The 12649-nt window shown below is 45.1% G+C and overlaps 1 protein-coding gene across 10 annotated transcripts in view; it reads right to left on the bottom strand.

Moving 5' to 3' along the window:
* The window catches only part of CEP164 (centrosomal protein 164), a 63951-nt gene extending 55977 nt beyond the window's left edge, over positions 1–7974 (bottom strand). For 7 of the 10 annotated variants that reach the window (XM_058545141.1, XM_058545142.1, XM_058545146.1 and 4 more), the window contains exons 1-2: positions 7870–7974; positions 3039–3141 (exon numbers count right to left, since the gene is read on the bottom strand). In XM_058545141.1, the coding sequence (XP_058401124.1) occupies positions 3039–3120 (82 nt within the window). In that variant the 5' untranslated portion in view covers positions 3121–3141; positions 7870–7974. The other 3 variants (XM_058545139.1, XM_058545147.1, XM_058545140.1) reach the window with 3 other exon arrangements.
* Between the last annotated feature and the right edge of the window lie 4675 nt (positions 7975–12649).

Here is a 12649-nt window from a genome sequence, read left to right on the forward strand (position 1 = left end):
CTCTATCCTTATTGAGTTTACATTCTCGTAGAAGAAACAGCCACTAAAGAAGTAAACAGATAAATATACAAAGAATTAAGCTTCTGATAAATGTCATGAATGAAGTAAATGAGGTATGAGACAGAGAATGTCAAGATGGAGGGGGCACTCCTTTAGAATGGGTCAAAGAAACCTCTCAGAATGGTGACACAACTGAAACCTGAAGGAGGAAACAAGCCAGCCATGCAGAGCCCTGAGAAAAGAGTGCTCAGGCAGAAGAAGAGCAGGTGCAAAGGGCCTGGGGGAAGAAGCAGCTTGGCCCATCTGGGGACTGTCAGAAAGGCCATGTGACTGGCAGAGTGAACAAGGGACAGAGCGGCACTGGTGAGCCTGGGCAGGTGGCAGGGCTGGGTCATGCATTGTACTCAGCATAACCCCACTACGGGTTTTATGCTGAGTACAATGGAAGATTCTTAAAAGCAGAGCCCTGATATGATCTGCTTTACACTTACTCTAGTGCTACACGGAGCAGAGACTGCAGACATACAAGACTATAAGCAGGGAGGCTCATTAGGAAGCTACTGACAGTCCAGGAAGAGAAAAAGGAGGCTTGAGCTTATGATGTCTAAACTTGGACTGTGCCAGAGAGTCTTTATAAACATCCTTAGGAAAATGTTAGATTCATTTATAATATCAAACAAAAAAGATAAAATATTTAAGAAATAAACTGAGCAAGAAATGTGCAAAACCTATAAGAAGAAAACTTGACGTTCACTCCTGAAGAACAAAGAAAAGACACAAATGGAAAGGAATATGATGTTTTTGGAGAGGAAGACTTAATTTCATAAAGATGTCAATCCTCCCTGGGTTCATTCATAAATTTAACACAATTTTCTCCAAATTACCACAAGTTCCCCCACACACAGCCCTCCCCAGAACTGGACAAGGTGATTCTAAAGTTCATGGGAAGATAAACAAGATAAGCAAGAAAACTTTCAAAAAAGAAAAGCAATGAGGGCATCTCAGCCCTACTGGATATTAGAATTTATTATCGAGCATCCGTGATGAAGAGGATGGTACTGGCATCTAAATAGACAGCCCAGTGGAAGAGAAGAGAGAGTAGACCCAAATACAGGCAGCACCCAATCTATGGGGGAAAGATGAGTTATTCCATGAACGGTGTGGGGATAAACCCAGAAGAAAAATGAAAGAAGTATTTTATCCTTGGAGCAGGGAAGGCTTTTCTAACTATGATACAAAATTCAGAGGCCATGTGCGGGCCGGCCCCATGGATTAGTCGTTAAATGCGTGCGCTCCGCTGCTGGCGGCCCGGGTTCGGATCCCAGGCGCGCACCGACACACCGCTTCTCCGGCCATGCCGAGGCCGCGTCCCGCGTACAGCAACTAGAAGGATGTGCGTCTATGACATACAACTATCTACTGGGGCTTTGAGGGAAAAAAATAAATAAATAAAATTAAAAAAAAAAAAAAAATTCAGAGGCCACGTGAGAATGGACTGATAAATTGAACATAAAAATTAAAAGTTTCTACATGGCAAACAAAGAAAACTCCTATGCTGGGCCGGCCCCGTGGCTTAGCGGTTAAGTGCGCGCACTCCGCTGCTGCAGGCCCGGGTTCGGATCCCGGGCGCGCACCGACTCACCGCTTCTCCGGCCATGCTGAGGCCGCGTCCCACATATAGCAACTAGAAGGATGTGCAGCTATGACATACAACTAGCTACTGGGGCTTTGGGGGGAAAAAATAAATAAATAAATAAAACTCTTAAAAAAAAAAAAAAGAAAGAAAACTCCTATGCTATAAGCAAAGTCCAGGGTTTAATGCGGGAGCCATGGACTCCTGGGGGTGCAAGAGTGCTTCCCCCTCTCTCACAGGCCTGCAGACCATCTGATTTGCAAGCAAAATTTGTGTGTCCAGGCCCAGAACTTAAGAGAATTTCAAAGGAATCTTCACCCCCAAAAATAGCACAGTGCTTCAAAGTGCAGGCCCTGGAATTAGAATACCTGGGTATAAATCCTAGCTGCACCACTTAGTAGAACTGTGTGACTGTAGGGAAGTTCCTTAACCTTTCTGTGCCTTTGTTTCCTCATCTGTAAAACGGGGATAATAATAGTATCTAACTCACGGAGTTACTGTGAGGGTTGGAAAGGAAATACATGTAAAGTTCTTAGTACAGAGACCGGCACATAGTAGCACTCAATAAATGTTGTTGTTATAGTTATTAATAATGTTACTATTATTAAAAAAAAAAACCCACTTTAGTTTGTCCTTAACAAGTTGGGTTTCCTCTGGCCTCAGGACACACTGCATTTTATGATATCCTCTACTATATTTTCATTTAAAATTAATCATCAATCTAACCCAAGGTCAGCAACCTTTTCTGTAAAGGGCCAGACAGTAAATATTTTAGGTTTTGTGGGTCATATGGTTTCTGTCACAACTACTCGACACTGCCCTTGTGGCACGAAAGCAGCCACAGACAATACATAAACAATTTGTGTGTGTGTGTGTGTGTGTGTGTGTGTGTGTGAGGAAGATCAGCCCTGAGCTAACAACCACACCAATCCTCCTTTTTTTGCTGAGGAAGACCGGCCCTGAGCTAACATCTATTGCCAATCTTCCTCCGTTTTTTTCCCTTTTTCTCCCCAAAGCCCCAGTAGATAGTTGTATGTCATAGTTGCACATCCTTCTAGTTGCTGTATGTGGGACGCCGCCTCAGCATGGCCGGACAAGCGGTACGTCGGTGCGTGCCTGGGATCCGAACTCAGGCCGCCAGTAGCGGAGCGTGCGCACTTAACCACTAAGCCACGGGGCCGGCCCCTACATAAACAATGAAGTGTGGTTGTTTTCTAATAAAACTTTATTTACAAAAGCAGGCAACAGGCCAGGTTACGCCCATGGGCTATAGTCTGCCAACCCCTGATCTAACTCAACTATCCTGAGCAGCCCTGTGCATGTACCATACTTTGCACCAGAAGAACAAAAAGAGAGATAATTCCTGCCCTCAAAGAACTATTACAATACACCCCAGGCCTCTTACCTTGCTCACTGGGAATGTAGGTCTCATCATAATCTTCCTCCAGAACCAGTTGGTCTCCTATGCGGATGGGTCTTCCAGCCATGATTGGTCTGGGCTCAAATGCCTAGATCCCAGAGACCCCACCCAAAAAGGAAATCAGTAACCCAGCTCAGAAGACGAAAAGTTGGAGTTGGGTCAGGGAGCACCTCGCTCAGACCAGACCCTAAGCCAACTTAGCTGGTGATTTTCCAGACACCAGGGAGAGTGGAGGGCCGAACTCAGGACTCACAGCCTCCATGCCTGAAAAAGTCCCCTGAGACACACCTCCCAAAGGCTAGTCCACACTCTGTGGACCACAAAAGATCTGGAAGCCCAGCTCGCTGATGAGTTTGACTTCATGTCCCCCCCCAAATAAGAGAAAGGAATTAACAATATAGGACCCCAAGCTAGAAAACTATAGCGAGACAGCAAAATAGCTAGCAGCACACACCCCCCCAAATACCAACATACCCAGTGCAGTCACACTGTCTCAACACATGTCCGTTTGCATTCAACAATGCCCTCAGGGAATCTAGCACAACTTCAGCAGTAGTGGAAGGCAAAAGGGAAAAAGAGTCCTGCTCCGGGAGTACTCAGAAGTAACACACCTCCACTGAAGGGAAGAAGGAAGGCTTTGTCAAGGAGCTGGGCCAAAGGCTGACAAGAATTCTGATAGTGGGGAAAGGTACTCTAGGCAGAGGGACATCACGCACAGACAAGGCGATCTGGAGTGCTGGACAGCAGTGTGCACGGCAGAGGCTGGGTGGATGGCCAGGTCAGGGTCTGGTCACGGAGGGCCTGGCAGGCCATGCAGAAGAGCCTCGACTCTGCCCTGTAGCAAAGGGTTTGGTGAGAGAAAGCAACAGAGAGGCCTTGTTTAGCATGAGAACTCTGGCAGGAGCAGCATGACCGGACTGGAGAAACGAGACTGGTGTCGGGAAAAGCACGGACGAGGCTGCCGTCCAGGTGAAAGATGATGAGGGCTCAGACTAGGGCAGAGCAGTGGGAATGGAGAAGAAGGGACAGACACAAGGGACACTGTGATGTTAGGCTGGAGAGGACCAGGATGTGGGAGGAAAGAGTGGAAAGAGTCCAACTTGAATCTAAGGTTTCTAGCTCCAGGGACAAGGTGGTGCCTAATTCTTCAACTGACGAGGTAGTGCAGTTCTAGAATTGCTCCTCCCTTCTCACCCCTACTCTTGCAACTACCTCAGGACCCCCAGGTCACACCAACTCTCCCCCATGGCAGCTCTCAGGCTGAAGCCCGATGACACAGAGACAAGTCGCCCTGTAAAGTGGCTGCCGTGGCAAGCCCTGCCCGGAGAGCCTCCCCCACCGAGGAGGCGTCAGCCACATTGGTGTGACCAATAGGAGTTTGGAGGAGCAGACCTCTCCTGTAGCCACTTCTTCAGAAGCTGTCACTGTTCCACCCGGAGCAGCGAGCATGACACAGCCCTCTTCAAGCAGGGACATGAACAGAAAGACCCTGTCCTCAAAAAGGTCAGGACATGGCCTGCAATGAGTGCTCAGGAAACAGCTGGATCTGGTGACTCTGAATCTATTCCAAGGTCCCTAGAGAGGGACGCCTGAAAAACAGCAAAGGATCTATGAGGGATCGCGACCATGGCCCTCTCTGCTTCCTGGCAGCTGAGAGACAGGCGAACGAGGTGTCCTGCCTTAGGACTCACAGAGCTGGTTCCCTTTGCCAGTCCACTGGACCCATGGGAGCCAGGCTCTGCCCCTCTCACTCCCACCATGACAGCTCCACGCAGTAACTTCGTGCCTTAGGAAGAAAACGCCAATGGAAGAAGCACTCCTGTCTGCAGTACATAAGCCCAAGTGGGAATCTCTTCCTTACCCTAAGAAGAACCCGTAATATCCTGCAGACATAATAGTCAAGCCTCTATACACACAGTCAGAGATGAGCAGAGCCCAGCTGCCACTGACTCTGAAAAAGCAGAGCAGAAAAGTACAGGGGACCAGGGCAGTGACGTGGCCCGATGCCTGTGACTTCAGGAATCACTGGAATCTGTACTCCGCTGAGTCAGGGAGGGCAGGGAAAGAGAAAGGGAAAGGGGAGGGAGGAATCGATAGTGGCCTGAACATCAGGCTGGACACTATTCAATCCAACAGGCAGTGATCTATATAAGGCATTGCATCAACTCTCTCAGAGAATGAGAAATTCTGCATTTGAGAAATTCTGCATTCTTATCCCTGGACACATCCCATCTCCACAAGGCATGGGGTAGGTAAAATCTCATCCTTATGGCAAAATGCCTAATTAGCTACATACATAATTACCTATATTTAAGAAGAACCTGGAAAATCTGAAATCATGCATCACTCAAATATCAAACAAATCTTCTGCCAGAAAAAAATATATCTATGGGTGGGCCGTATTATACCTTCTCCTTGCCTTGCCTGGCTTCAGGAAAGATGTGGGTAAGAACAGGGCCAAAAGGGCAGGAATTGTAGGAATGAGGAAGGTGGGAAGAGAAATCCTATTTGTTTAATGGCTACTAGAGATCATTTACTCATTCAAGAAATATTTATTGAGCACCTACTAAGTTTATTTATTGAGCAGCCACTAAGTTTATTTATTGCTGGCCACTAGAGACGCAATGGTGATTAAAAACAGATTCAGCTGCTCCTCCCCTGGAGCTACACTCTACTGAGGGAGGGAGACAGACCAACCAACCACTCACAGACAAATGTGTAATTATAAATGAGGTAAGAGCTCTGAAGGAAATGAGCCCAGTTTAGATGAAGCCTATGCTGAGAACTGAACGACGAGTAGGTATTCACTAGTCAAAGAGAGGAGAAAAAAGTGTTCTAACAGAAGCAGCAGCATGTGCAAAGGCCCTTCAACAGGAAGAACACCAAGGAAGAAGAAGCATAGTTGGCGATGACACTGGAGAAGTGAGTGGGAGCCAGGATCATGCCAAGAACTTGGCCTTAGTCATAAGAGAGCTGGAAGCTAGGAAAGGGTTTTTCCAGATACACATTTTGAAAAGATTGCTCTGGCAGTCATTGGAAATACAGATGGGAACGGAGGCCAGATTGGAAGGAAGAAAATCAGAGTGGCTGCAGAGAGATTAGGTAGGAAACCATGAGCTAGTCTAAGTGAGATGATGATAACCTGGCTGGAGTGGTTACAGAGGGGAAGACGAGATGCTAAGAAAGCAGCCCTGAGATCTGCTACAGCAAGTACATGGCACATGTTCTAACATTTCCCTCCAAGCCTGAGACTGTGAGGGACATCACTAGTCTATCATGGCACCCTAGACATGGCTTCAGAACCATCAACTTTATACTCCATGTAGTGCTCACCAACAGATCAGATGAAACCTCTCAGTGAGGCAGAGATTACTGTCCCCATTTTTCCAAGAAGGAAACTGAGGCTCAGCAAGGTTGCCCGAGGTTTCACTGCTAGTAAATGGCTCAACAAGAACATGCACGCACTCACATCTATCTGAGTCCAAAGCCTGAGCTCTGACCTCTGACAAGACCAGAGGGCAAAAGAAGATGGGAGGGGTAGCAGGAGAGAGATCTGCAATGAAGGCAAAGGGCACGTTATAAAGGGCTCGGAAGGACCGAGGCTATATCCTGCACATGATGAGGAGCCATCACAGGACTGCACAAAGGAGACTGGCATGATCAGATCTACAGTTTAGAAAGATGATTCTGACAGCTGTTAATTAGTAAGAACTAATTAGAGGAGGGCAAGAACAGAGGCTGAGGGGCCACTTGGGAAATTATCCTGAAAGCAAAGGCAAGAAATTACGAACTAAGTCAGTGGCTGTGAGAATGGAAAGGAAGGGCCAGATTCTAGGGCTATTAGGAGGCAGAATGACAGGACCTGACGTCTGCAGCAAGTGAGGAAGAGGGAGGAGGGAAATCAGGGCACTAAGCCAGTATGCCATGACTATCTGTTCACTTCTGTGCCTTGCTGATAGCCTCCCGCAGCATACTGCCTAGAATACAGGACCTGCCCAACAAATGTTTGCTGCATATATGAGATGAATGAATTCCCTTCATTCCGACTGAGTGAATGGTGAAGTCCTTCACTGAGACAGGAACTACAAGAGGAGGGACAGATCTGAGGGACCAGAAAGGGTGGGGAGGCATGCAGCCAGGGATGATCAGTAAGCAGGCCCCAGCTCAGGAAAGAGGTCTGGCTACAGCCGCAATTTGGGGTCACCGCTAAATACATGGTAACTGAAACTCGGGGTGAAATCACCCAGACACGGCGTGTGATGAGCAGAAAGGAGCGGCCTGCAAAGGCGGCTGCGGAGGGCTGAATTAGAACCAGGAGAGAGGAGTCGTGGAAGCCAAGCGGGGAGAGCGGTTGCAGGTGGAGAAGATAGATTTTTTTAATCAAAGCAAGGAAAGGAAAAAACAAAAGCAAAAAACTTTCTAGGTTCCCCAGCTGACCAGAAGCCGGCATAAGGTCGGACTAGCCCCAGACTGGGACACGGGGGGAAGCTTCCCCACAAGAGAGGTACCGAAACAAGGTTCCCAAGGCCGGGCCCTACACACTCCCACGAACAGGACCAGTAAACGAGCCCCTAGCAAGTACATGCAGTGCCCGCTCTCACTCCCCCGCCAGTCCCCCAGCCCAAGGCCCTTCCGCCTCTCAGAGAGATTCTGGACAGATGCACCAGTCCGGCCGCTCCTTCTTCACTTCTTAAGAGACCTTCAGTTCCCGCCCACACTCGTGCCCATCCCGCTCGTTGGCACACTAGTGTGCCTCAACTCTCCCACTTCCCTCCTTTCCCCCGCCACCCGACCCCTCTCTCGAGGAGGTCCTCACCTGTCCCCCACCCCAGGAGGCTCTGGGCGATGGCTCCCGACTCTGCGCAGCTTCCCAGGCACCACCCCGGCTCCCGGCTTCCAGGGACGCCGGGGTGTTGCCCTGCAGCGGCCAACAACCACTTCCGGAAAGGGTACCAACCTAGCAACTGAGAGTCCCGCCTCTACCCTGAGTCAATAGGGCGCTGAATGAGAGCTCTGGCACTGGATTGGCTAGAGCTCCTGTCCGATCACGGAGGAGGGCTGCTCGTTTCCCGTTGCACTATGGGAGATGTAGTCCAAGATAGTTGATGGGGGTCCACAAGGGGTTAAAAGGGAGCTCTGAATTTAGATGAGGGGAATTTCTTCCCGGACAAGAAAGGCCCATTCATAGTATTTACAGTAACGTCAATTAACGAAGGCCATTTATTGGTCATCATTTTTTAGTATTGTGATTAATATCAGCTGAATACACTGATCATCAATAATCAACCCATTGAGCATTTAATAAAAAAACAAATGTGACTGTAAGGTAAATAAGTAATAAAAAATTAAAAACTGGCTCCTCTGTGCTCTGATTAAATCAATGAGCACCTGACCAAGAGTTAAAAGACCTAATTTCTACTGTCTATCTTTTCACCAGAGCACAGGACTCAACTCAGTTTGCATGTCTGCAAGATGGGGTTAATACTATTTGTCAAAACTATTTCAAAGAGTCTGTCGAAGAAGAAAAAAAGTGAAACAATATGTAGCCCCTCCACACACCCTTTCTGGCAGAAGGGTTGCTACTAATGTAACTCCAAAGAGCTTTTAGTTTTATTTATGCAGAGGGCAAATCTTCCTTTCTCTCATATGTCCTCAACCTCCTAGAGAAGTTAAGAGGGGCAAAGACACCTCTGGCCATTACATCAGTGGGAAAAACGGGGAACAGAAAGGTTAAGAAACATTGCTAGTGGAAGAGGAGAACAGAGCACCTGGAGCAGCTCCCTATAGGTTGCATTGTGGAGACGTTATGTGGCTTGTACCAACTCCCAAAGCTAGTCCCAGCACCACTCAGGGCCTGAGCCCAGAATGAGGAACTCAAAGTGTTGTTCCTGTAGACCGCAAACCAGATGTGGAGAATGTATTCCTCATGTTTAACTTCAAATCTTTTCTGTGGCAGTTCTGCCTGTACTTCCTTTGTTCTGCCTGCAGATGACAAATCATGGCTGCCCCTTCCTCTCCACACTCCTTAAAAGTCTCACTGAAGGGACAAAGGGACCAGACTCAAAGGGATTCGAAGGGCTCACCAGTTCATCCACCACAGACCTTGCACAAAGCAAGGATTCAAAAACCATTTGTAGAGTTGATGCCTATATCCAAGAGCTTGCAATCAATCTAGTTGACTTTAGCTGCCATCAAAATTCTTAACTTTTGTTCCTTCGCATGGGTCCCTTGCTGTCTCATGGGGAGAGCTAATAAATAAGGGTCACTATGGGCTTGATGGGATTACCCCACATAGATAAACAATTTTCATTTTATCAGATTCCCCTATAGGTTTGTTCTCAGACACACAAACCAATTTACAAAATGCCCTTAGGCAAATATAATTAAGAAAGCAAATCTTTGGGGGGAAATGACAAAAATGATACACCAATTGATATGCCAGTAACATGCCCAATGAACGAGAAGAGAGACCGAGAATTTCACACGTTGTAGATTATCTTCTGCAGTCAAGGATGAACATACAGGGGTGATTTTTCAAAGAAACGGGTGGAAAAAACCAAATCAGTCCCAAATTTTATGCCCTACCCCCACGTCATAAATTCCACTTTTAGAACTTTCTTTTTCCCTTTTCATACTGTTTACTTGTAATATAGAGAAAACCCACATAGTAAGAAAGAAAAACACTCATTAATCCTACCATTTTTTTAAAAAAGTATATAAAGATGCAAAATGTTCCCTCTACTCTTTCAATCCATCTTATTTAAAATTGCAAACTGTCCTTCCACCTAACTTCTCCGCTTTGTTTTTCCCCATAGCACACAGCACCCTCTGAAATACTGTTACTTTATTTCCTTATTGTCTGTCTCCCTGCATTAGAATATAAGCTGCATGAGGACAGGAATTTTGTCCATTTTATTTATTGATGTATCCACAGTGCCTAAAACAGTGCTTAGCATGTAGTGGGCGCTCAATACACATTTGCTGAATGAATGAATGGGCAAACTGAAGGAAGGAAGGAATCCTGCATTTCAGAGGAAACCACTGTTGACATTTGGGTTCCTATCTCCCAGACTTTTTAATGCTTATGCAGATGTAAATTTATATGCATACATGTATATGCACATATGCATACTTTTAAATTTTACAGAAATGAGATTATAATGTACACATTGTTCTACAATGTGCTTTTTTTCACTTAACATGTCATAAACATCTTCCAAGGTGAGTTCATAAGATGTTACTCCATTCTTTTTTTTTTTTATAATTTTATTTATTTTCCCCCCAAAGCCCCAGTAGATAGTTGTATGTCATAGCCGCACATCCTTCTAGTTGCTGTATGTGGGACACGGCCTCAGCATGGCCGAAGAAGTGGTGCGTCAGTGCGTGCCGGGGATCCAAACCCGGGTCGCTAGTAGCGGAGCGCGCGCACTTAACCGCTAAGCCACGGGGCCGGCTATGTTACTCCATTCTTTATATTGGTTACCTAAGATTCCATTGAATGAATGTCTCCTTCCCCTATTGATAATCATTTGTTTTGTTTCTAAAGTTTTGAAACTGTATACAATGCTGAAATACTGTTATATTTGTTGGATAGGATCCTAGGAGTGACACTGCTCAAAGAATTTACATTTTTTACATTTCAATAGCATTGCCAAATTCCTCTCTAAAAGTGGAATAATTTACAGTGCAACCAATGCCTTCATCAACACCAAATATTACCAATGTGAGAGGCAAAAAAAATAATGATGGTGGTCTCTAAATATTGCATTCTTTCATTATTAATGAAGTTGAGCTTTTTTTCACATGTTTACTGGTCATTTGAATTTCTTCTATTAATTACCTAATTAATTTCACACTCTTTGTTCATTTTTCTACCAGGTTGTTTGGAGGTTTTATTGACTTGTGGAAGCTCTTTGTATATTATAGACATTAACCCTTTGTCTCTCTATTGAGTGACAAATGTTGTCTCCTAGTCTGTGACTTATCTTTAACTTCATAAATGTCATTTTTCTCAGTAGTTGTAGTGATAATAAGACTAATAGTCAACCTTTATTGAGCATTTACAGTGTACCAGACACCATTCTCAGCACATTATATGGATTATTTCATTTAATTCTTACAGTACAAGGTTATCCCCGTTTTACAAATGAGAAAACTGAGACACAGAGAGGATGAGTAACTAGCCTGGAGTTTCCCCGTCTCTAAGTGGCAGAACCAGAATTGGAATCCTGGATGTCCAATTCTACAGACATTTTTAAAATTTAAGTAGTCAAGTCTATCCACTGTTTTTAAAAATATCTTCTGGGGGCTGGCCCGGTGGTGCAAGCTATTAAGTGTGCAACCTCCACTTCGGTCGCCCAGGGTTTGCAGGTTTGGATCCCTGGCACACACCAACACACTGCTCGTCAAGCCATGCTGTGGCAGCGTCCCATATAAAGTAGAGGAAGATGGGCACGGATGTTAGCTCAGGGCCAGTCTTCCTCAGCAAAAAAAGAGGTAGGATTGGCATTGGATGTTAGCTCAGGGTTGATCTTCCTCACCAAAAAAAAAAAGAGAAAATTTTCTGAGTTTTGTTAGAGATCTTCTTCAACATAAGATTATTAAAATATTCTTCTATTTTTTTCTGCAGTTTTACTTTTCATGTTAAGTTCTTTGATCTATCTGGAGCTTATTTTTAGATGAGATAGGGATTTCATTTTTTTTCCTTCCAAATGGATAGCCAGTTGTCCCAACAATTATTGAATAACGTATCTATTTCCCTTTGATATGAATGCCATCTTTATCATATACAAAATTCCCATACAGACATTGATCTATTGATTTTTATTTTAAACTTGTCTAACTACCTGTTGGGTAGGATTTTCTACCCACATCATATCATCTGCAAATATTGATCCTTTTGCTTTCTAATATTTATAACACTTGTTCCATTTTGTCATCTTTTTGAGTTAGCTATATGGGATAAGAGTGGTGATAATGACCTTCCCTTTCCTAAGCCTGACTTTAATGGAAATAACTTTAGCCTGTTACTATTAGGTTTTCTAGGATTTCTGTTATCTTGTTTAAGAAGTTTCTCCTTAGTTTTTACCAGAACAACTACTGAATTTAACAAAAGCTTTCCACATTTAATAAATAATATGTTGATATAATCATATGGCTTTTTTCCTTTAAGCTATTAGAGCTCTAAAGCTTTTTGTTTTAAGCTCTTAACAATATACAGATACTTCTTGGAGAGTTAACACTTTATTATTTTTTTTATTGATGTCCTAATAGTTTATAACATTGTGAACTTTTTTTTTTTTTTGCAAGGAAGATCAGCCCTGAGCTAACATCTGATGCCAATCCCCCTCCTTTTGCCGAGGAAGACCAGTCCTGGGCTAACATCCATGCCCATCTTCCTCTACTTTATATAAGATGCTGCCACAGCATGGCTTCACAAGCCGTGAGTTGGTGCGCGCCTGGGATCCGAACCCGCGAACCCCGGGCCGCCGCAGTGGAGTGCGCACACTTAACTGCTGCACCAGCGGGCCCACCCCACATTGTGAACTTTTAGTTGTAGGCTGTTGTTTGTCAGTCACCATATAAATGCGTCCCTT

The sequence above is a fragment of the Diceros bicornis genome, chromosome 7 (assembly GCF_020826845.1).
Source record: "Diceros bicornis minor isolate mBicDic1 chromosome 7, mDicBic1.mat.cur, whole genome shotgun sequence".
Taxonomy (NCBI): domain Eukaryota; kingdom Metazoa; phylum Chordata; class Mammalia; order Perissodactyla; family Rhinocerotidae; genus Diceros; species Diceros bicornis.